Source organism: Podarcis erhardii, assembly GCF_964252035.2.
Source record: "Podarcis erhardii genome assembly, chromosome: 1".
NCBI classification, from domain to species: domain Eukaryota; kingdom Metazoa; phylum Chordata; class Lepidosauria; order Squamata; family Lacertidae; genus Podarcis; species Podarcis erhardii.
In genome coordinates, this window is record NC_138497.1 from 99,889,867 (window position 1) to 99,915,944 (window position 26,078).

The window sequence follows — 26,078 nt, forward strand, 5'->3', positions numbered from 1 at the left end:
TGAGGTCCCCCCACTCCCTAGAAGGAGTGTGATTGCATTGTGCTAATGACAGACTGTACGGATTCGCCTGCTTAAGCACAGCAACCGTATTTTAAATATTTTTTGTATTATGTGGCTCTATCAATATACTTCTGTATGTTCTGACCACTGACATGGGAGGCAAGCTCCCTCCGTTTCCTGTACTTGGCTGATTTTATTCATTTGTCAAAAGCACTTTTAAACAGCTTCGTCTATACAGATGTTGGAGTGGGGGGGTCTCACATTTAGAATGAACAAAAATGAAGCAAGCAGTACAGTACAATGAAATAAACCCATAAAATACGTCAACAGGTAACAGGAGCAGATAAAGCAAGGGCAGACTGAACAAAAACCAATGAACTCACTACACCCTTAAAATGTCTGGGCTAAAAGATAAATTTTAATCTGGCACCAAAAAGATACTAGCCACATATTTGAAGGGGGAGGACACAGCCTAGAGTTGGGCAGTAAACCCAGAACACACTTTTTTTTGCTCATTAGTGGGTCTCAGTCACTAACAACTATGAAAATGGAAGGTGTCGTTCCAAAACATGGCTTTTAAGCATGGCTTCAGAGGTGAGCAACTGACCCACCCTCACTTGCATTAACTGGGCTCAGTTCTGCTGTATTCAAGCTCAATGGCAAGTCAGTGACAGCTCTTGTGAATGATTCATTCATGAAGACAGTTTATACAAATCTCATAGAAATTCTTTTAAATATTCAATTCCTACAGAACATTTGCCAAAGCTTTAGGCAAAATTCATAGGAACTCTAGTGTTGGGCAAGCCCCTCCCTATAATAGTTTTCCCATCCAAATCTTCTGGAAATGTCTTGACTTCCCTCAAAATTTCTATAGATGCTCATCTTAATGACATCTCTACTTGAACCTCAATATTTACCCTGACGTGTTTATTGGCAGTCGTGTTATGACTTTCCTCTAACACCAATGAAGTGTGCTCCCCCCATTCTAAATATTAATCTGCTATTGCAGCAACTCCTAGAGAAGGCAGATAATGTGTACATTGCTTGCATGGTCTGTTGTTTCTCTTTGTCCATATAGTGGCAGTGTCTGGTGTTTCCTCTACAACTGATGGGAACAGACACAATAACAAATGATTATTCATTTTTTGAAATGACATTTTGTTATCTGAATGCCTAAATATATATGGCAACAGCTTAAACTTAGGGCCAGTTCACATACTCATGAACATCACTTGCTTAGACATTATGTTGAACTTGCAGCAGAAATGTTGAATTGATTTCACTGAAAGACTTCCAAGTGCTATGAAAGTGCCATTGATGGTGTTTGATCTTTGAGGGTGTTCACTGACACATGCAAATTGCCACTTGATGTTGTAGCCATCAAGTGAAGAACATGCACAGGTGAACCAGCCCATCAAGAGAGGATTATTTTCTTTTGGGAGAGAGATTATTGTTGCTATAACCTGATTAGGAATCCCTGTCCAAAAGAAGCTTAAAGTGGAATTTTAGACAGCTTATCAATACACTGATTTATCAGTCATGGGGGGGGGGGGTAGGGAGAGAATGGATTATATCATCCAGATGACAAATACGGTGTTTCACTGTGGTAGTTGTAATCAGGACAGACTTTTTGCACCAGTTTGTAATCAACGCTGTAAAAAGCAATGTAAATACAGATGACTTTAAATGGTTTAGAACACAGCCAGGACACATGGCTTTGTGTCTGCTCTTGGTAGCAGATCTTCGAAGGGTCAAAATTACACAATGCAGTTTTCTTAGCCCTATCCGTTTTCTCATATTCAATTCGACAGTTGAAAGACTTGGACTCCTTGGTCTCTAGCGTTGACTGTGGTGAGGATTCAAACTCCACCACCTTAGAAGGTGGCACCAAGCTCACAGAAACATTTCCAAGGCCTGTGGAATTGTGCCGGAAATAAACACTGAAGGTTCCATTGCCATGGTCAACGATTTTCCCTGTTATGAGAAGATTCAGCTTCACAGTTTTGATGTTAGAATGGAAGTCACCCCACCCAAACATTTTCTTGAATTTCCCAGTTTTTACAATTGGTCTGCGTTTAGTTCGTGCAAGAGATTCCTGAACCTCAGTGATGTTGGATAACCAATCCCAAAAGTTGTCTATGCTGTCTGAATATGACATCTGTCCATGTTTCAGTGCTGGGGATGGCTTAACAAAGAGGCGTAAAGGGTTGATGATCCTCGAATTGACTACATTATCAACTAGTGTGTCTGCAGGATCTTTGTCTTCCCAGTTTAGTAAGTCTGTGGCATGGATGATCTGCTTAGCATCACAAAAGATCTGTTTCAAAAGAGAGAGAGAGAGAGAAGAAGATAAATATTAAAAACTAACATGTGATATTAAATTAAGTTAAAAGATTCTTGCCCTGACTTTACTGTGAAAACACTCAAGACAGCTTATATCTGCAATGTGATATTGAGTGACTATTTTGTTAACTGGGCTCAGTTCTGCTAGGTTCTAGATACATGCTCTGCCCTTTTAGATGTGCCTGAATGAGTGGCGATCACACCTGACTGCATCTGAAGAGAGAGTGGAGACTCCTCTGTAGGGCAAGATTCTAAACCTCCTAAAATCTCCAATGCCATAGCCCTGCCATCTTTCTCCTGCCATCCTCAGTTAATGAGAGGCTTCCTAGATGCTTCTGCCCATCTCTCTGATCCTCAAAATCACTACCAGCAGGTCCCATCCTTTTCTCTCACAGAAATGGTTTCAGTAGGGCAATGGATTCTTCTGGTCATTCCCCTCCCTTTTTATCTGTAAGGAGCCACAGAGAAATGTGTATTTTTAAAACAACAACAACAACACACTACATTCTAAGTACTTAAAAGAATGGTAAAATAAAATTAGTTAATAACTAGGTAGCAAGTACTTAATGAGCAATAACCTTTTTGAATTATTCACACATGTATATAAAAAGATTAAAATCTTATTCTTAAATACCAGTTTTATGTGGAAAGTGCATTGCAGTTCTTTGCTAATCTTCCTCTTAATATAAATCACTTTGAAAAATCATCTTTAATTATTTCTCTTTTTTAAAAGAAGATTGTATTTGCTTAAAATAGAAACTGATACATACTGGACCTTGGGCAGAAAACTCATTCTGTGATAATGGTTTAGCGTTATATGATATTTATCTCTGTATTTTAGAAAACCTACTTTTTATACAAATCAAATGTGACATATGAAGTCTATAGGCTTCTACTTAACCCCCCACCAGCAAATGTACCCCAACAAAGCCATCCAAATAAAATACCTGGTAGAAGTTAGTAAGCATGACACCATTTGCATGTAAAACAAAACATGTATTTACTTAGACCTCCTCCTTTCCAGTAAAACAGAATAGTTGTCCGTAAGTTATTGGGGTCAACAAAATCCCACAATGTAAAGTACAAACATCTTCTCAAATGGTGTGTGAAATCTAAGCCTTTACAAAAAGCATTTAAAATGTTCAGCAACATACATAAAACATAATTATAACAGTTGCACAAATACAACAGTGCAACAATCATGAGTAACAACAACAACAAATATTGCATTTTCTTAATACTAAATTATTGGTGCAGGGAGAGATTAACCCTAATGTTATCCAAGATATGGGGCAGAAGCTTTCACAGAACATTCGTTGCTTTCTCTGTTATGTGGATATCGGGGTTATATCCTAGTTCAAGGTTTTCATCTACCTTATACTAAGGCAATCACCTGTTCATCTAGCTTGGTATTGTCTACAATGAAAGGCAGTGGCTCTCTAGGGTTTCTGACACAGGTTTTCCCATCCTACATGAAGAATCCAGGGCTTGAACATGCCCCCACCCTGAGCTCTGGCTAATCATCTCCACAGACCCTGGTGCACCCTTGGAATCTCGCACAGCTCATGGAGACTGTGGTGGTGAGTAACAATATATTCCCTGGAAATGGCTATTGCTTAGTGGCAGGGCACATGCCTTCACATGCAGAAGGGCCCAGGTAATGTTTTAAATAGGATCTCAGGCATTAATATTAAGAAAGAGCTGTAAAGAAACTATTTAAATCACAACAAAAGGAAAATCTCTTATGCAGCCTCATAACTACTCCATGGTTCTTTCCTTTTCCTTTTCCTTTTGCTCATATATTGCTTTAACAATACAAACTAACTTGAATGCTAGAACAAAGTAAACATTTACATAATTCATGACTTGACAAAGCTTACCAATTCTGCAAGTGCATGCACATTAGAGTCATGCAATATCATACAAGTTTTCAGCATCTTACACTCAAGCCAGGCAAGAATAATGAAGTCTCCAACTGTCGTCAATCAGTGGCGTAGCTTGGGGGGTGCAGGGGGGGCCAGCCGCACCGGGCGCAACATCTGGGGGTTAGAGTTAGGGGGCGCAAATCCACGGGTTACGGGGCGCAAATTACTTGCCTTGCCCCGGGTGCTGACAACCCACACTACGCCACTGTTGTCAATTACACTAAAAAAAAATGCAATCCTAAACTGATCACATTATATTCCATTACAATTCTCTTATTGTAAGAAAATTATAACAGACACTAATAATTCAACATAATAAGCAGAGCCTGGACCTTACTGATAATTAAATGTGCTTTTCCTAAAGGCAAAGGCTGTGATAGGTTTTGTAGCAGCATATGTGATTGCTGTAAGGCGTTAAGATTTTAAGTAGCATGTACTTATTAGCTACACTATACTGAAAATCCATACCATATTCATTTTCTGGAATGTATTTTGTACCTATGCTTGTGGTACTAACCTTCAGTTCTAATACCCCCCTAATTCCCCCACCCCTGTTGCTAAAGCATTTTGCTCTTGTTACATTTGCATTGATGCTATGAGGAAGGAGAAAATGGGCACAAGGGGCTGTGAGTGGCGGCTCCAAAACTGCCCTTCATGTGGAACTCTTGTGATGCTAATCCCTTATCCCTGTCTTGAAACTGCAGTACAGTGGTACCTCAGTTTACGAACTTCATCTGTTCCAGAAGTCCCATTATTAAACCAAAACCGTTCTTAAACCGAGGCACACTTTCCCTAATGAGGCCTCCCGCAGCCAGTGCCATTCCACCATTCAGATTCCGTTCTTAGACTAAGGTAAAGTTCTCAAAGCGGGACACTATTTCCAGTTTTGCAGAGTTTGTAAACCAAATCGTTCTTAAACCGGACTGTTCTTAAACCGAGGCACCACTGTATTCACCCTTATGCAGCAGAACAGTTCATCTGTTTTACAGAATAGGAACAGAGTTAAGTCCTGGTGAAACTATGCCCTGAGGCTTCTGCTAGTAGGACTCATTAGCTGGATCCTGCCCTTGGTTTGCATATTGTTTCAGAAGGGGTTAATGAGATAGGTTTGCCTGTCAGGGAACTGCCATCGGAGCCAAGGGTGGAGGTACGGCTCCCCAATGACGCTGGAGAGGGAACCAGCAAGGAGAGAGGGAGAGCTTCCTCTGGGGAAGGAAATCAGCATGATGCCAGGAGGAAAGGGGAGGCTGAGAGGGCTCCGAGACTCTTCCACCAGCGGGGAGAGCACAGGACCTCCGCTGGGCATGCCCACTCTGTGCAGAAAGCTTCCGCGCAGGGAGGCTAGGCGGAGACTTGGTGTCAAATAACTTTTATGTTGGAAGAAGTTCAGGAAACGCCCACTGACGGATTCTGCCAGTGATTGAGACAGCCACGGTGTAAGGGCTGTCCAGCCAGGGAAAGTTTCAGCCAGACAACCCAGCTTGGAGCAGTGGCGGCTTACGCACAAGCAACCCCAATTCCCATTACATTGCCATTAAATGCAAACTAAAACAAATCCTGCCGCCCCCATCTCCATCTTCCACTGCAGAATGGTTCCTCCCACACTGTATTTGGAGACTTGTTTGGGGTTTTTTAAGTATCCACATTGTAGTCCAATGTTAACTGTGGATTTCATCTTTACACTTTGATCTTTTTAAATAGCCATCACACAATATGTGACTGTACCTATCCCACCCCCCACCCCATCATAGAAGTAATAATTGAAGAGTGAATTTCAGTGTTTGCAGTTTTAAAATATCATTTGCGTAGCCATCCATTGAGTCAGAACAGCAAAGACGCAGCTTTCAAAGAAAGCAATTGAAGGCTGAACAATGTCTGATCCCCTCTCCGTCCCAATCCCCAGTAGTATATCATAGGGTTAAGTGGAAAACAGACTTTCACAAACAGTTCTGGGGTGGGATTGGAGATCAGGGCGAGTCGCTATCACGTTAGGAATGTACAAATTCTGTTTCCCACCCAAGCAACGGGTAAAGCACCTTCTGTTATTACAGTTTTACTATGTTAATGAAAAGTGGCCAGAATTCCCTTGTTCAATAACATATATAATTGGATTGCTTTAACAATTCTGTCCTGTCTCCTGTAGTTAACTAAAATGACAAGCTGCTTCAGCAGGAAATAATGATTTTATTTTTTAAAAAACCCCTCTCATGATCAAATCTTGCAGCCCATTAAATTTTCTGCTTGTAAATGAATCTTATAAAGAACTATCCTCCCTGTAGAGGTACAAGCACACCAACGTCTCTGCTGACAAAACTGGAAAGCAGATCCAGCTGCACAAAACACGGCTATTCATGATTAGTGGTGCAACTTCCCCCAAAGCCATATCTCTTCTGAATCTTTAGGGAATTGTCAGAGAAGCATAATAGGAAAATGACAGAAAGTAGATGAGGAATGACAGAAGTGAACTATATATCAGAATACTAATTGAAGATATTAATATTTTCCCGTGTAATATATCATTTTCTGAAAAGCTGCTAGTGCTGATAAATACTAATAGAAGCCTGGAACAAAACTCGACAAAGGAAGAAGGGAGATAATTGCAAACTTTTCTTGGCTTGCCCAAAGCTTTAACTTTTTTTAAACTTTTTAGAAAATACCACCAAAAACTTGTTCAATTGACAAGAGGGGAAAAAACTTGCCACATTCAGCATTGCCTTGCAAAGAGCAATATCCAACTAAATCATACTTAAGAGTAGAACATTTGAAACTAATTGGTCTTGCCTGAGCATGGTTTATATTCAACTGCATCCATTTTAACTCAGTTGTAGTTTTGTCCCTGTTATCTAGCACTGCTTGAATAATCTTATTTTGTTGTTGTTATATTTATTTATTTATATCCCACCTACTCCCCAGACTGAGACTCAAGGTGGCTAACAGATAAAATGGTAAAAGCTGAAAACATAGGAAAAATATCAAGTTCACACCTCCACATTCTAAATAGTTAGTGATAGCTAGCAACTCATGCTAGAGTAATATGTTGGGTAAGAAAACAGCAGTAACTGCTGCCATCTTGTTTTTGGAACAGACAGTTTATCATTATCAGAAATCAGTATGTACAGGTTAAAGCTCCTCTGTAGGCTAGCAAGGCTGATCTTAACACGTCTTGATATATACTACTGTTGTACTGTGTATTTTGGGTTTATGGATCGCAATAAAGCTGTGTGTGTGTGTTTATCATGAGCTGGAGGCGCAATGCCACTGCGTGGAATCAACTAACTGTGAGGCACAAAGAGCCTCACTTAGGAGGGAAATTCAAGTACAGTACAGTATTCTGAAACTGTCTAGGCTCCTGAAGGGATGCTGGACCTCTGATTAGTTGCTTTACGTGTCTTCCCGGCAGCAATCATCCACCAGCTTGCTGTCTCCACATTCTAGATTCTGCTACTTAATACTGCAGCCACCTGGCTAAATAGTGTCATAACGCTACCTGTGTATGCATGACCAGCACAATTGAAAGTTTTAGTTTGGGAATCTATTTTCAGTTTTGTTTTCGTTTTTGTTTTAAAAAACTTAAATCAAGGGGTAGCTAACTTGTGGTGTGAACTCCCATCAGCCCTAGCCAGCATGACAAATCATTAGCGATAATGTGAGCTGTGGAACCACTTTGAGCTTTGTTTGTTTGCAATCAAGGGGTATATAAATTTTATGCAATAAATAAATAGTCCAGCAATGGCCAAAGATTTGTTACTTTTAAGCTAAATACAAGCAAATATACTCATACATAGTAGATTTATGTGTACGGAAACTGGGGGAGAGCTTGCTCTTATACAGGGGTCAGCAAACTTTTTCAGCAGTGGACTGGTGTACTGTCCCTCAGACCTTGTGGGGGGCCGGACTATATTTGGGAGGGGGGGAATGAATGAATTCCTATGCCCCACAAATAACCCAGAGATGCATTTTAAATAAAAGCACACATTCTACTCATGTAAAAACATGCTGATTCCAAGACTGTCCATGGGCTGGATTGAGAAGGCAATTGGGCCGGATCTGGTCCCCGGGCCTTAGTTTGCCTACCCATGCTCTTATATGTTGCCCTGAACTCCTAGGATGGCAGATGCGATAAAAATGCAATGCAATTCAGGAAAGGGGCTCCCTAGCTACTGCTTCCTATCTTTACATTACTGGGGCATCTGCTTCATTCTTCTACAGCAGGGTTGGAGAACCTGTGCCCTCCAGCAGTTATGGCATCCGCCAGCCCTAATCAACACAGCTGATTGTCAGGGATTATGGGAACTGTAGTTCCGCAATATCTGGAGGGTCAGAGGTTCCTCAGCTCTACTCTATAGGTAAAAATGGTGATCGAGGATAATTATACCTGTGTTCCCCAAAAATGGGAACATCATTTTTGATGTGCATCAACCCTTAGTTAACTGTATGTTAGAGGACATTTCCAATTTACCATTTAAATACTTGCTCCCCAAGAAGTATAAATGATTCCCATTTCCCCAAGAAATTACAATGCACATGCAGATGCTCCAACACCTCTCTGGACAGCACCCAAATTAGTTTTTTGTGGGTTGCTGATTGAAACAAGCACAGCTAGCACTCATTTTCAACAAGCACCTGCTGACCACCCATCTGCTGAACTTTAGAGTTTAATGATTCTCCCCTCCTGCATACTTTTTTTTAAATGCCTGGGAGATTTCATTTTACCTTTGCTAAAATCAGTTCATTAAAATACTAATTTAAAACTGTAATTATCTGTTGGTTAGCTCTGCTGGTTGAACAAGCTATAGTGCTGATATACTCCCAACTGCAGAAAAGTTCACAGATGTTCCAGTCCCCAGGAGGCTCCACTGTGCTCAGAGACAGTCTTGAAAGAGATTTAGGAAATGTGCTTTTAAGAGTCAAGCATTTGCACCCCAAGTGAATATATCAGGAAGAGTCAGAGGGGTAGGCAGTGGGAGAGACACAGTAACAAAAGTCAGTGGGATCTTAATAAACTGACCTCTTGTGAAAATGCCACCTGGTTTTCCTTTATGCACAACAAACCCTTTAATTTTTTAAAAAAGCAGAAAGTCTGAACAAACTGTCCTTGCAACTATTTCCTTCAAGACTTTGAGAGGTTCATAAATCCTGACCATCTGGCTAAACAACAGGTAACACTACTGATCAAAAAGGACCCTGTTGATAACTTAAACACTTTGGTCAATGTGTTGCTACAGAGAGTTAAAATAGAACATTTATGAGTTTCAAATAAGGTATCAGCACCCCTCTATCCTACCAGCTCCCACCAGTTCCATCTGCTTAAAGAAACTCAAACCTAAGACATTATAGTTGGTGTTGGCTCCTTAGAAACAACCCAAAGGTTACAATAGGGTATATATTTTATTAGGTTAGAATATTACTAATTGGTGAGCAGGATTTTAGTTTTCCAGAAGGCTTCTTCAAGTTGGACATTAAACGAAATGGAGGAAGGGAGGGAGAGCCAGGCAAGATACTCCAACCCCAAAATCTGAAGTTTGCAATAGAGTCAAGGAGATGTTCTTTAGAGTTAGTTGGATTTGACTCTGCTATGAGCAAAACAGGTTTCATGGTCCATTTCCTTCCAGTATTCACATCTGGAAGCACAGCACAGCTGGCTGTGATTTTGTTCCTCTCTGCTTTCTCCGAAGTTTGCAAACCAAACTGATCCACAGCAAGTCAATAGGGAAGAGCACAGTTGTAATGACACAATATATTTTTACAAACGAACACTTGATTTAAGCAAGGCAATGTATTGTTTTGGTAAACCTACAAGCCTGTAATAAGTATTTAAGACTGATTATGCATTGTTGCTGTTCGTTTTGGATAAGTCATTTTAATACTAATTTGAAATATATTACATATATATTTATATAAGGCTGTGTGATGCTAATTGTAGCATGCAGCTTCTCCTCTGGGCTGTCTACAAAGTTCTGCAGATATACTTCATTTGGGAGACAAATTCCTTTGCAGAAAAAGGTAATAACTCACCTGTTCAAAATACTGGGATGGGTGCTTTGCATTTGTATGTCTAAGTTTAGGACAGATTTTTTTAAAAAAACCCAAAACTTCTTCACTCATTGCATAACTAAATTAAAGAATTCACTTCCACAAAAGGCAGTGAGGGGCGACCAGTTTGGGTGGCTTTAAAAAATAGTTATACAAAATCATGGAGGGCCAGTGTCCTCCTGATTCACCTCCACCACTGAAGGTAGTTGCTGGGAATCGCAAACAGGAAGTATGCTATTGTGCTCAGGTTCTGCTTTGCAGGCTTTTCACAGGAATCTGGCTGACAACTGCGAGAACAGAGCGCAGGATGAGATGGGCCCTTGTCCTGATCCAGCAGAGGTCTGTTCTTGTGTTTTTAAAGTAAGGTCCAGAAGAAACTTCAACCCCTATCTTTTTTTTCCAAGGGGCATGCTGCCACATCCAATACTGACTGATAAGAAAAGTCAGTAACAGAGTACATTTTTTTCTTAGATCCAAACAATATGTGACAGTCCCATTTTTTTAATATTTTTTTGCATGTGCAGGGGAAGTCAAATTCTTTGCCTTGCTGTGTGTCAGTGTTTGTTTGTTTGTTTGAAAAAAAATTCCCTGTCTGGCTTGGTTGCAGGATGGGAGGAAATTGGTTGGAGCTATAGAGCAAAGGCAGAGAAGAGGGGAAGATTTCACTCATGTGAGGCAGGGGATCCAGGGCTAGGGCTGGTTGGGTCCAAAGGGAGAGAGGTAGATGGCATGGTCTAAGATGGGCTGGTGGTTCCAGGGCAAGCACACAATGAGGGTCAAAGTGTGGCATGGCCAGAGGAGTCAGTGAACCTTCAGCTGTTGCCTAGCCAAAGGAGGCTCAGGTATTATAGGACATAGGGAGTCCTGACTGGCCTGTGGGAGACAGCTGACAGTATAGTACTGAAGTCCAGAGGGAGCCCTTTACCCATAGAGCCTACAGGGTTTGCCAGAGTTCTGCTGGAATAGGCATTTAAAATATCAGTGACTCTAGTTTGGGACCACTTCCTCACTGGAGATTTACATCTCCCCTCTCCTCATGTAAAATAATAATAATTTCAATCTTTGCTTTATATGTGTACAGAACAAGTGTGTGAATAAATAAATGGGGTTGTCTGATATCTGCTTTGCTCCTTCTTCACTGAATACTTCCAATAATTTGAGACAACTCCAGTATAATAATTAATGTCCTGGCTAAGACATGATCTTACTACCACAAATTTGTCAAAAACTACTTCCTATAGCAGGCACAAAGTTCTTACAGCAAATGTTCTTTTTTGTTTCCTACTTTTTTTGTCTGCCTCTCATCTTTTAAACTAGGGAATAAGAGTTTAGAACTATTTAATTAAAGCTAAAGGTATACCTTATAGCTCTGGTAGTCAGGAAGCTGAGTGAATTCCAGAACCTCTATTATTGTAACACATAAGAGATAATTAACAAAGGAAAATATTACAGTTATCTGCACCCTTTGAGAGTGTAACTAATGAACCTCTAACAGCTGCTCTTGAAAAATCAGCAACACTATCACTATCAATTTCTAGACAAAGCGCAGCTGACAGATGCTTGAAGTGATAAATCAGTCTACACTAGGATTAAAATAACAAGCCCCAGAAGACCTCTAAAAGACAAAGGTGTTGTACCAGTCTACTTCTAGGTTCCCTGGATTCTGTTAGAATGCAGATCAAATTGGTTTGCAAAGCACAAACGGTAGTGGGAAAGAAATCCAGCAATCAGTGCACTTGCATCAAACTTGGCAGTTCAAAAAAACCAAACAAAACCCAGTAAAACTATCACACAGAGAGAGAGAGAGAGAGAGAGAGAGGAAACAGAGACTGAATTTCATTTCTGGTGCTATGGATACATGAAGTAAGTGCACTTCATTTCCCATACACATTTTAATTAAGCCTGTTTTAAGTTGGGCAGTTGTTTTAAAATGCAATGAATATCATTACTGAAACAGGGTATATGTTACAGAAGGTAAACGCTTGCAATACTGGAGTCCTATGACTAGAACCACAGAAAACACAAAATAAACACATACTGAATAAGAAACAATTTGACAAAACTGAAAAGAGTTTGGAAGTGAAGATGATAACACTGTTAACTTGACAGAAATACAACTGAGTTGTTGTTTTTTGTTTTTGTTTTTGTTTTAGAAAGCTGTTATACAAACAGACACTCAATTCAGATCAAAGCTGCAGTGACAGCAAAGGATTAAAGCCCCTTTCAGGCCACAGTCCCAATCCAGATAACCTACACCCCATGCATGCTATTTGATTAAAATTGTAAATTTCGGGAATGACATGACACCTAGTTTTGTCCTAGAGTCACCATGAACTGGCTTCTTGGTAGATTGGATCAGCAAGTCAGCAATGCTTGTCAAAGCTCCAATGTTATAATATTCTCAATGTTCCAGCTACACAGAGATCAAGATTCAACATTGCTTTACAAAGTTCTTCATCCCGATGCACTCTGGGATGTTTACAAATAGACGGATCAGGATATTTCCCATCCATGTGTTCCTCCATAACCAAAAGTACACTCCATTGTAATTCTGCATTAATCTGCAATTCTCTGCCCTCACCAGAAAATGTATGGGAATCCAATATTAAATATCTACTTAAATACATAAAGGTAAAGGGACCCCTGACCATTAGGTCCAGTTGTGGCTGACTCTGGGGTTGCGGCACTCATCTCACTTTACTGGCTGAGGGAGCAGGCGTACAGCTTCCGGGTCATGTGGCCAGCATGACTAAGCCGCTTCTGGCGAACCAGAGCAGCGCACGGAAATGCCGTTTACCTTCCTGCCAGAGTGGTACCTAGTTATCTACTTGCACTTCAACGTGTTTTCGAACTGCTAGGTTGGCAGGAGCTGGGACCAAGCAACGGGAGCTCACCCCATTGCGGGGATTCAAACCGCCGACCTTCTGATCAGCAAGTCCTAGGCTCTGTGGTTTAACCCACAGCGCCACCCACGTCCCTGCTTAAATACATATTTTAGTGCAAAATGTTTATTTTAAAAATATGTCCTTTGCCGACATGTTAAAATGTGTTTTGATGTGTGTGTGTTTTGAGCTGAGACCTATTTCATAACATTCAGAGAATTGCAAAAAAATCCTGATCTGTTTATGAATCCAGGAAGTGTGAATTAGGTTGATTCACTTAAAAAGGTGGATTTGAAATAGGTCACTAGGTGGGGTGGAGCTGCTATGCTAGCTTTCCAGCAGGTACATCACTGTTGCTTAACGGCAGGGAGAGGTGAGGTCAGGGGTGTGTGCAAACATATCAGTGGAGTCAATCCAACACTCCTGCTTGTGTATTTTAACCACCACACCACTCTCCTTTCCAGGAACCTAGAATCCTAGCTCTACCTCACCTGGGAGGCCATGTCTCCCTCCATTCCTATTGCAACTCAAGGTGTGGAGACTTTGTGGCAAAGTTTGAAACAATGTGATGAACAAGCCATTAATGGAACAACAATTGAGATATGAGTGCCCTCTTTTAAAGATAGCTTCTTTCTTCTATGGAAGTAAAGGTCCTGTTAACCCTATTTGATTCACTTACTAATTCCACTGATAAATATATATCTCCATTTAACTCTAACATGGTTTACAGTGTGCAGTCGTACATTGGTTCTTGAACAGAATGCGTTCCGGGAGTCTGTTCGACTCCCAGAACCATTCAAAAACCAAGGCGCGGCTTCTGATTGGCTGCAGAAGCGTCCTGCAGCCAATCAGAAGCTGGATGGGAAACGCTGGATGTTTGGCTTCTGAAAAACCAGAAAACTCACTTCCGGGTTTCAATTGTTCCGGTGCCAAGGCATTTTAAATCCATGGTAGGCCTGTACTGCTATACAAATATATTCAGAAATGAGTTCCATTAAGTCTGAAGTAAGTATGTATAGGATTGCAACCTTAGCTGTTTATTCCTAGGTTTCCATTTCATCTGGTGTTGGCAGTTCCCCAAATCTGGTGATTTCAGTGTGAATTCGCATAGCAGAACCCTGCAATTCTACACCTTCAGTGAAGTGAAGCATAACAGAGGGCTTGTAGTCATCCTCAAATGAATCTGCTAATTAATTTTTTTCTAGTTTGCTCTGGTTTGTTGCATAGTCCAATTAAGTTGCTAAGCCAGTCACATCAGAGTAAATCAACCATACAGTTACATAATTTTTTTCCTAATAAACAGTAGTAATTACATGTACTAGGTTCTAAGGCCGCCAGATGCTCTAAAGCAAAAGCTTTAATTTATTTCATCTAAAAAAAATTCAAAGAAACAACCCATTCATGTGTGATAGTTTTTTTAATAAAACCAAATAAGTTAATTCTTATTTCAATGTAATGTAACTCAGATGCATAAAAGAAGAGAGAATAAAGTAGCTATATCCCGCTCAGTTCACTGCTGATTTATTATCACTATATATATAATTATGCACACACAATGTTAACAACTCAGTCCTGTAAATGTCTCATCAGAAGTCAGGCCCATTTAGCTCCGTGGAACTTACTCCCAGGAACGTATGCACATGATTGCATCCTAAAGACTTCTTATGTTATAAAACTATTATAGCAAACACTGCCTGAGCGCTAAGAGAAACCTGACACAATAAATTCCACTCCAAAAAACACAGCAGTAAAAACTAGAATTCAAAAGTATTCTGAAGAAGTTGGTCTTGCAAGCTGACCAGGGTTCACTTCTGAGCTTGCAGTTGTTAGGCTTGGAATATCACAGCACAAATAGTAATTGCACTTTGGTTTAGAGGGAGGGCAACGTTCTCTGTCAGCTGTGACTCCTCTGCCTGAATAAGCACCAGAATGTCAAGACTGGGGAAGAACTACCATCTGTCAAAACATGGGTCCTTAAAAACTAGCAAGAAGTCACACAGTAAGTAGGAAAATGTAATATAAGCTAGATAGTTGTGTAACCAACTTAATGGGGATGCACAAACACTTCAGATGATTTCAGAAGTCAGCCAGAATGTTTTGGAGCACATAGATGTGCATATATCTGGGGCTTTCAGTATTATGGTAAATAACTCTTGCACCCAAAAGACTGACAGCACAGGACTGTTCTTTTAGAGTTAAATTTTATGGATCAAGCAACATTATTTTTAGAAGTAAAAGGACACAAATGTAGTGAGGCTTGTGGAGCGTGCTCTGGGCAAGATGCAGTTAGATCTTACTGGAAGATCCACAGAGAAGCATAAATTGGAATCTCTTACACTTCTGGGCCATGGGACTTTTCAGTCCTCCAAAACAGAGGAGACCAACACAGTGCTCTCCAGAAGTTTCTCCACTACAACTCCCATCATCCCTGAACATTAGGCATGGTGATTTGGGCTGATGGGAATTGTAGTCCAACAATGTGGAGGGCATCACATTGCTTGTCCCAGCTCTAAAAGGATCTAGAGGTTGCATAATGCATATTTATATAATTCCACAATATTTACATTCATCTAGGTGGTTCTTACTGCAGAAGGGCCTACCTGATCTTCACCTGCCTTCATCAAATGTTGTGTGTAGTATGGTTTGCTGTCTGGCTGGGGGCAATGAAGGAATTGAAAAATAAAATAAAATTGTATGTTAAAATGCTAATAAACCACAGCAGTGAACATCTAGGTTTTAAAGAAACCTGTTCTGATGGCAAAAGTGAGATTCTGACACACCAACTGTAGGGAACTGAGGCATTTTTGCTCCCCTAAACGTTTGAGGGGGCTTAGGAAGCCGAGCGTGGTGCAGTTTCAGTGGCCAGCTCCTCCAGAATGCTTGGCCTCCTTCAGACAACACGACATTGCATCATGTGTCACGTCTCTCTCACACACAATGAAAGCCGGGCCCCATCAATCTTAGGGGCAACTTGGCAGCTCTGCCTCATGACATATGTAACTCCATCTATAAAATAAGTGCGACCTGAAACAAAATGTTGCAGTATGGAGTGCTCCTGGTCAGGGTTCTAGCCAGTCATACCTATTTCCAGGATACTCTATTCCACTTCCCCTTCCTTATTTTCCTCCTCCTCCAACAGTCAATCATGCCTACTGAGTATGCTCAGTCCTCACTGAGTGGGGTTTTGTTTTTGTTTTTTTTTTGGGGGGGGTCCCCCTAAACAATTTTCATACTTATGCAAACCTTGGAGTCAACCCAAACCTGCTGACACGTTTTGCATGTGGGTGGTGCCATATTATTTACTTATTTTAAAGATTTATACCCTACCTGAATTAATCTCAAGGCGGCTAACAATACAATAGGTTATAATAACACACACACATACCCAAAATAGCTCATGTATGCACACACAGCTTCAAGATGTTGACTGGTGGGTCCAGCCGGAACATGCTTTCCTTTAGTTCTACAGTCCCAGGGTAACAAACCGTTGAACCAGAAGATTCTTTATGAAGTTTTTCCTAATGCCTAGCTAAAATGAGTTTCTTTACCATCTCTACACATCAGTTCCAGTCTTGTCCTCTGAAGTAACAGAGAACAGGTCCACCCTATCCTCTCTGTGACAGCCTTTCAGGTATTTGAAAGCAGCTCCCATGCTTCCCTATAATCTTCTCCATGCACAGGACTTGGATAACCAACCCCTCAGCCTTTCTGGTAGCTTTTGTCTGAACGCCATCTAGGTGTAGGGTCCCTAGAGCTACACTCACCTATGGACCTGTAAAATTCTAAGCCTTTTAAGAGTGAGGGGAGATTCATATACAGTGGTATATACAGAGTTACAAACACCGCAGGTTACAAATGCTTCAGGTACCAAACTCTGCTAACCTAGAAGAGTTACCCCGAGTTGAGAACCTTGCCCCAGGATGAGAACAGAAATCGTGTGCAGCAAAAGGCCCCATTAGCAAAAGCACGCCTCTAGTTAAGAACAGTTTCAGGTTAAGAATGGACCTGCGGAATGAATGAAGTTCATAACTAGAGGTACCACTGTATGTTAATTCAGTTATAAATGCTGCATATCAATTCTCGTTTGTGTTCTGGACTGTCTTCCAGTGATATGAGCTTAGACATTTATCACTGTTATACCCAGATATAAAAATTCCTGTCTCCACTAGAACCTTACCAGTAGCTATTTTACCAGTATTATTTCCTGTGACACTAACTATACTTTGTCTATATACAGAGAGAGAACTTATATCACACCTCAGAAGTCTAGTTAAGTCTTATGCTGTATTACACATGATCTCCTTCAACAAAGAAACTGAACACTATAGCTACATTCAAGTTTGTGGACACTGGTTACATGCTTAAAAATTGCATGAGCGTTTATCAGCTTTATTAACTCCAATTAAAAATCAAGTCCCTTTGCTGAATTATAGGCAACTCAATCCATCCCACCTCAATTAACATAGCAATCCTGATACACATACAACTTAGCATATTCCTCTCGTTATACAATCACATATTTTATAAAAAAAAACCCACCCAAACCCCAGTCTTATGCTAAAATTACAGTAAAAGTACATCAGTACAACTGACTATAAATTTACCATAAGGGAAAATATAAAGTTTTAAAACAAGCATTTTATATAGAATCTGAGATTCCTGTAGGAGGAAAATGTTCCATAACAATTCTACTTCTGCTTTAAATAAACTATATACAGATTGCAAACTGCCTAAAGTCTTTAAAGAGTAGGCAATGGCTGATATAAATAACCGAAGCACTTATGAACTAAAATGTACTTCTCACAACTAACTATTGCACAAGATTCAAAGGATTAATCTCTCTCCAAATCCTGAAATTATTTATAGAATCAGCAATGCTTGCCAAGTGTCCTAAAACACTTCATACATTGCAGCAATCTAACCTAGAGGTTACGAGAGAATAAACAGAAGTTAGGCTATCCCTGTCCAGATAGGGGTGCAGCTGGGCACTCTGCACCACTGAGGCTACTGAGCCTCAGACGATAGCCAGAATCCAGCAGTATCACCAAACTATGTACCTGCTCATTCAGAGGGAGTATAACTCCATCAAGAGCAGACCATCTCCCATCCATTCAGTCTAGGGAGCTAACAGTGCTTCAGTCTTATCCAGACGGAGCTTCAGTTTGTTGGCTCTCATCCAGTCCACTACCAAGGCAAGACAATGGCCCAGCATATCCACTGCCATACCTGCAGATGTAAAGGAGAAGTAGAGCTGTGTGTCATCAGCATATTGCTGATAATGGATTCCAAAATTCCAGATAACCCCATTGAACGGTTTCATGTAGATGTTAAACAGCCCAGGGTTGCTTGAATACCAGTTGCTTCTAACCACAGGAGGCAAGAATGCTTTTGCACTCAAATCCTGCTTGTAGTTTTCTCATAGGCATCTGGTCAGCCACTGAGGGAACAGGATGTTGGCCTGGATGGGCCAGTGGCCTGATTCAGCCGGCTCTTACTATGTTCTTATGTACACACCATACATTTAAAGCGTATGACTCTCCTCATACTGTACACTTCTAGCATCACTTTAACTCTTTGAAACCATAGGAATGTTTTTGCTGTATCTACTTCCACATTTTAACCAGACTTGCAGTGACCCACTTGTTCATAAGTGGCAATGGCAAATAAAAATAATCCATTGTGCAGGGTTGTAACATCGGTCAATTGACTGCCTATTATGTGCCTGTGCTAAAATACGGTCCAAACTTCTACACCGGATAACATCATGTCAAAAAAGGCAAGGCAAAAATGCAGCTAACTTTTTTTTAATTGCCTCGAGGTGTTGTGGAGATATCCCATGGGAGAAAGGGCTCCTTGACTGCCACCTTCCACATAGTTCATTATTAGTAAGAAATAATACAGCTGACCTGAATTTAATGTCACTGCCCTCACTTATTGCCATTCGTTTATTTTTGTAATATCTCCCTCTTTTTTGTTCTGGTATTAATCAATTCATGCTTTAAATAATGGAACATTATTTGATAAGCCTTGCCTAGTCCAATGTCCAACTCTAGTTGGTTTTTTTAAAAGGGGGACCTCTGTCTTTCTAGAGCTCCTGTCTCCTTGCTTACCGTAGGTAAGACACAAAGGCAGCCCTAGGTGGTGCCTCCAGAAAGCAACACTGTTTTAACATGAGACTGTGTTTTGTACAATGTATTCTCTTTCCTTCCTTCAGATTCCAGAACCCGAAGGAAAAATGACAGAAAAAAGCTCCGTGTGGAGTATCTAGAATGCAGCCTGTTTAAATGTTTCGATGTTTGCATACAAGATGGAGACCCACGTTTGCTAGCACTGCGGGAAAAGCACTGTGCAATGCTGATGGCTTCTGTCCTCCTGGTTTCCTTCTTGTTATCTGGGAGACCAGGACAGAATGGTAGTGAAAGGTGAATTGTGAGGAGAGGAGCAGTGTGTGGTAACAGGGCGATGGGCGTGGGCTCAGAAGGGAGGAGCCGGAGGTAGATAACCACAATCTGGGTTTTATGTAGAAGTCTGGTCAATTTTCTCTTTAAACACAGTCACATCCCGTACCTTCAACATTTTACCAAAAATGGTACATCACAAAGATGCCTAGCATTGTGACATAATTTTGCACATATTTAAAGTAGGCTATCCCAGGATGGAGGGGAGCAGTATGAATCTCACACTTAAAAAAAACAACACACACAACTTTGGTTGGCAATAGGAAAAAACTCTTTGATGCAAGACACTTAATTTACTTTAAAAAATAATAATAATAGTTGTTTTACTGTATAGTCCATGCTTGTATGAGAAGCACCTCAATCATCAAGAAGTTTATTCTTAATCTATACTGGAAAAATAATTCTATTTTAAAAAAGAAAACATCAAGGCAGCTAACTCTGTAATACACACCCACACCCACCCAAAAGCTAAAACACAGATAAGTTTTAACCAAAAAGATATCAAATTAAATATAAATAATAGAGAGCAACGAACTGCATACTTAACAACTTAAAAAAAGAAAACTTATATTGCACTAGGTTTTTTGTTTTTGTTTTATCTCACCATTTGAATTTAAGGAAAACCCCTTCCCTCATACTATGGAAAAGACTCTTTTAACAAAATAGCAGCACATTTGATCAAGTTACAAATAAGCATTAAAGATACATCAGCACTTCTGTTAGCTATAAACATCATCGAGTGCTTTTGAAACCCTTTTCTGTATCCATAGGCAGTGCAAAGCTTAATGCACCATTTGCAGAACCAGTTCATAGTCTGAGGACTTCCCTTTTATTATAGGCCTGCGCTGTGATTCATTTATTGTATGGATTTAAAATGTGGAGTATAAAACAGCAAAGCACTGCAGCTTGGTTTTGACAGCAACACCATACAATTTTTATTTAAATTTCCGTTGGTTTTTTTTTTTAACCTTAAATTTTGTTCATTTGGGAGCTGATTCTTAAAAGACTGTTTTGAAATATATATTTGACATCTTTGGCTTAGTTTTATTTTTCATTTGCAAGCACCACCAATGAAAATTGTAATAGATATGACAAAAATAATATACCAGGATTTGTTTGCAGGAATCTGTTAAATAGGCTTGATTCAGTGTTAACATCAGTGCCTTAGGGAATGGGCTGTAAAATCCTCTTATACAAGGCACTTTTCTACTGCTAGTGCCTAAGATTGCACGGCTCCTCTAACCTAATTATTAACATGACACTGAATAATTTGTAGCAACAAAACAGCTGAATGGCCATTAACATTAGATTTAAAGAAATGGTATGCTATGTCCTTAATACGTACTGGACAAAGCATTTTTTTTCCTTTTTACTATTTAGCCAATAACTACCCAGATTATTATTGACTGGAAACAGCAATATTGTTTTACATATATTGACTACCATAATGTTAAACGAATGGTGAATTATGGTAAGTTTAATTATCTTTGATTAGCTACCATCTAGTTTGCAGAGGAAATGGATGGTGTGCAATATTTTTTTTACCACCAACAGCACTTTTTACTGTCTTCACAACCTGTATTTACTAAAAACACAGTCTTATAAGTGTGTGTATAAATAAACAAAATAAATAAATAAACAATGGAAGGAAGCCCCATTGAACACAGTGTAGCTTACCTTTGTGTAGATATGTCTACAATTAAATGTTTAGTTATCAATTTTTGCCTACACTAAGGCTGCAGTCGTATATACACTTACCTGAGAGTGAGCCCAGTTGAATACAGTGGGACTTACTTTTAAGTAAGTGTTTGCGGGGGCTGCAGCCTGGGGGCAGGGAAATAGGTATAACCTACAAGGTGGTATACCAAGGACATCCTATCAGTTGCAGTAAATGTTTTTCAACAACAGAGAGACTAATTTATTTGTAGTGAAGGAAAACTCATTGAATCATTAGCAAGAGGGTGATTTTGTAAAACTTCAACTTAAAATAGCATCTATACAAGGAACCAAAATGGGTACAGCAAAATTAAATAGGCCCTTTGAATTTCTCTGCACAGAGAGACTTGCCAATTCATTATAGGTGCCATAAGATACTGCCCCCAATGTTTGTATTTTTAAAGTTTTGTACTCTACAGTAAATTTCACCACATAAAAAAAGAAGTTCTGGTTTGTTTGTTTTTAAATGTTTCTTTCTCTCATTGGCAAAAATGTTTGTTACTGTTTATGGATATTGTCCATGTCTATCTTTGATTGTCCATGGCATCTGATTCTACAAATTGTACACCTGGAAGGCACTGGTCATTTAAAAGTACATGTGCACAACTAAATAGCAGACAACATGGTAATACTGTACTGTGTCTATGATATGCAACAAAATGTTAAGCACAGCTTTGTATTTGTAATTAGCATATGTTATTGAGTCCCATAGGGCTTACTCCCATCCCAAGGGCTTCTATGGGAAGGGGGAGCATGATAGAAATCTAAATAAATAAAATGTGTAGGATTGCAGGGTTACTTGGATTAATTTTTTAACTTTAGGACTACTTCCCTCTTAAGAATTCTATGATAACAGTGTTTCATTACACCACTGATGGAGATTTCTCTAACAGCACAGAAAATGAGCTACTCCCCATGGAACTGTTAGGCTATCAGCTGTGAACAGGTACTCCCTTGTGTGCATTTCCCTCCCCTTACAAGAAAACAGCTTTTGATCCTTTAACGTAATCAACACAAAGCAATTGTTGTAAAGCCACAGCAAAAAAGTTGACATCATCCAATAAAATGTGGAATAAAACCAATGTCCATCAGAAGTTTTAATTGGTTCCTTTGATTATCTGGTTGATTTAAAATAACAAAAATAAAAATGGGTCGGGGTATTTCAATTTACCTCTTTCCTGACCAGCAACTTTGTAATCCATTAACTGCTTTCCATTCACATCCCTAACCCCTGTGTGGTGTTTAGCTGGAAACTCTGCTCTAAGAATATAAACAGCCTTTCATTGTTCAAAAAAGCAAAGCAGTGTGAAAGCAAATATGAGTGTCTTATCGCAGAGCTGCAGCTCCGCACTTCACTGCTATGATAAAGTGCCACAGAAAAAAAAAAAAAAAAAAAGGGAAAAGGGAAAACAGCCCCACAATATTACAAGACAAGCACAATCCAAAACCGGATTAGAATTTGACATAAGCTTCCTCAAAAACTAATCAATCAACTCATGCTGTAATATTAGAATCCAGCTCTTAAGGAGGCTGTCTAATCCCTTCAAGGTTTATTACACATCCCCTTATTGACTGTAGTCACACACACACACACAAACTTTCAGCTAGAATGCAGCCATGAGGAGAAAAACAAAACTTTGTATCCTGTTGTGTGCAAACAATTAACATCTTCCTGAAATGGAGTATGATGAAATACGATTACAATGCTATTTTTGTGTGATTTAGCTCCTTTTGCTGCCTTACTCCATATATTTAATGCCCCAGTTAGTTATTCAAGTAAGTTTGTTACAACTATTTACAACTGTATTCTCTACACTCTGATTAGTAGCAGTGTCTCGCTTGGAGTTCTCCACAACTTCAGCAAACCAGCTTTTGCCATTTGCTTCTGACTGCAATCTTCGGTTTACTCCCATTATATTCTGCAGGGTTTACTGCTAAGTACATACAGCAAAGGTATTTACAACTGAGCTGTAATCCACCCCAAAGCCACAAGATACCACAAGAGAATAGACAGCAGTACTGTACTTTTACATCATCTATAGGAAATGTAAAACAAATTTTGAAACTACGAAAAGCAAATAAATTTAATTTAAGCTGCAATCCTATGCAGTTACATGAAAATAAAGTACCACTGAAAACAGTTGCTCCAGAGTAAACACGCAAAGGGTCCAGCTGCATGAGACCAGATAATTGCATAAGTAGTTTATTGTTTGAGTGAGTAGCTGTCAACAGTACAAGATTCTTATTTACAGGTAAATATTCTCAGATAAAACAAAATAAAATATTAATTATAAATTAAAATAAACTTATTTGCAAATTGCTTAAGACCAACCAAAGTGGACCCTAGTCCACGAAAGCTTGTGCCATAACACAACTGTTAGTCTTCAACGTACCACGAGGCTACACAAGGTGATGGTGATGTATCAATGTATTAAATAAGTATGTAAGACTTCTAAGTAAAAAGTTGCTTCATGGTTGCACAACACAACATCCTGTTTAATAACATCGATTCAGAATCATAATATTGAGGAAACAAAGCCTGCAAATATATGAGCTACCAAAAAACCGAAATCTGCTCAACAGCCACATGATTTCTTGTAAATTAGAAAACTGTAAGAAGCAACAATGTAACTAACTTTCTCTAGAGGCACCAGATATGGATATGATTGTAAAAAACCAGTTCTTTATTATCCAAGATTTCCAAAGGGCTTATGGCAGTGCAACCCTAGGCATGTCTACTCAGAGGAAAATCCCTCTGAGTTCAGGGGCACCTACTCCTGCGTAGCTGTGTTTAGAGTTGCAGCCTTACTTCGGTTACACTAACAGCACATAAATGGAAGATCCGAAAACCTTAGTCCAAAGCGGACAATATTCAACATGTTGGACACAGGCCTTTCGGGAATCCCAGTTGAAAACTGAAAAAAACAAGACGATACTGTTAAGCAATCCCGCCTTGGGCTTTACTGGGCTGCTCTAACTCAATCGAATTCTTTCCCCTCCGAAAGCGAACAGAAACGACAGCATCGGAAGAGACGCGAGGTGCGCCCAGGAGCTCCTTAGGTTTCTTTGGCTGCTTAGAAAAGGGAAAAGTTTCCACCAAGCATCCGAGCCCAAGCGATCGAATCGAAACGCTCACCCTCCTCCTTCGCAAACCCAAGACACACCAGGCGCGGCTAGCTAGTGAGAGATCTCGCCCTCGAGCCGCGCGAAATGTTGGCGGCAGAGGCAGGTGCGCGCCCCATTCATTCCCTGGCATCGCTGAGATGGATGGCCCACTCCCCCCCCCCCAAAAAAAAAGAGAGAGCAAGGGTGGGAGAAGAGATGGAGAAGGGGAGAAAACCCGAAAAAGAGCAAGGAAAGACCTCATGCTAAAGCCACCCCGGTTCGTGACGAACTTCTCCAGCGTTCCTAAAGCTTGCAGAGCAATAGGGAGGCAAAGCCTAAGAGCGCCCTCCGTTTGCGCCCCGGCAAAGCGGGAGACTTACAAGCGGGAGGAAGCTGTGCACCACCACCAGGAGAGGCAGGGGCTGCCGCAGGTGCGCCATCCTGGCTCGGGAGTCTTAAGAGATGCTCTCCTTTCCTCGGGTCTGGCTCATCTCCACTTTAGGGGGCAGGACTGAGGCCAGGGACATAGCACGGCGCGGCGGCGGCGGCGGCGGCGGCTTGGTCGCCGTCTTCTTCTGCCTCCAGAAACTGCCACACGACAGACATACACGCGCTCGCCGAGAGGCGCGCGCCCGTCAGAGCGGACGGGCAGAGAAGAAGAGCCGCCCCCGCGAAGACCCCGAGGCAAATCCTCCGGCGCTCACTCGCGCAGGCGCCTCTTGGGGTCCCCTTTCGCGCGGGGGGCGCCGCTCCTGGCGGGCGGCGAGGCGGGAAAGAGCCGCGCAAATGGCCGGAGTCAACGGCGGAACGTCGAGGGGGCCCTGGGAGAGGTGGGAGGGGCGGGCGAGAGTGAGGGCATTTTCACACACGCCCCGCGAAGAGATGCGGCGGCGGCGCCGCCTCAGCGCTGTGCCAGCCGCGCGCGTCAAGCAACTCGGCGGCGCCTCCCCGGCTGCCTGGAGCGGGCGAGGGAACAGGAGGAGGGCGCTTGGTTCGCGCTTGGCGGGAAAGCGCTCTGAGGCGACGGAGCGGGGAGGGGCGTGGCTCCGGCCGGGGCGTATTAATGAACGCCGTTGGGAGCCGGGTGGGAAGTGTGTGAGGCGGCCGGGGGGGAGGGGAGAGGCGGCGGTTTTTGGTCCTTATGGGGACCCCTTGTGGTAACACGCCTTTGGACGAGCTCCCTTGCAGACGGAAGAAAACCTTCCCAGCAAGGGGCAGAGGGATGCCTGAGGTGGGCCAGGTGGGTGGTCCCACCTCGTCTCCACCCGGGAAGGAGCAGAAGGGCGCTGCCCAGAGAAAGAAGGGGGCAGCCAACTCTGCCCGTTTTCCAGCCCAGGGAGGGAGAGCGCGCGGGAGTCAGCTGAAGTGGGCAAGGCAGTGGAAGAGTTCCTGCCTGAAACCCTGCAGAGCTTTCGGTCAATATGGAACCAATGGTGCTGACTCAGCATAAGGCAGCTTCCGGTGTTCAGGTGTTGCTTCTTCTCGTCACCAGCCTGCCAGCCTCTTTGGCTCTGCGATGCTCTGCCTGCTGGCTCTCTTTGGGCAACAAAGCTAGGGAGAATTGGATGCAGTTCTCACCACTGTGGCTTCCATGCAGAGGCAGCGCTAGTGAGCCA

General features: G+C 41.3%; 1 protein-coding gene across 1 annotated transcript; it reads right to left on the reverse strand.

The window, feature by feature from the left end:
- Positions 1-396: 396 nt before the first annotated feature.
- On the reverse strand, positions 397-25,410 carry NXPH2 (neurexophilin 2). The gene is made up of 2 exons (XM_081873560.1): positions 24,843-25,410; positions 397-2,317 (listed from the first exon to the last, which is right to left on the reverse strand). The coding sequence occupies exons 1-2, from the start codon at positions 24,900-24,902 to the stop codon at positions 1,574-1,576; spliced, it is 804 nt and encodes a 267-aa protein (XP_081729686.1). The 5' UTR covers positions 24,903-25,410; the 3' UTR covers positions 397-1,573.
- Between the last annotated feature and the right edge of the window lie 668 nt (positions 25,411-26,078).

Bases quoted from the DNA above. Each gene is read 5' to 3' on its own strand.
- NXPH2 (XM_081873560.1), bottom strand. From the start codon at position 24,902: ATGGCGCACCTGCGGCAGCCCCTGCCTCTCCTGGTGGTGGTGCACAGC. The intron at 2,318-24,842 runs GTAAGTCTCCCG...CTTTTGAAACAG, and splicing joins TGCACAGCTTCCTCCCGCTT to ATCTTTTGTGATGCTAAGCA.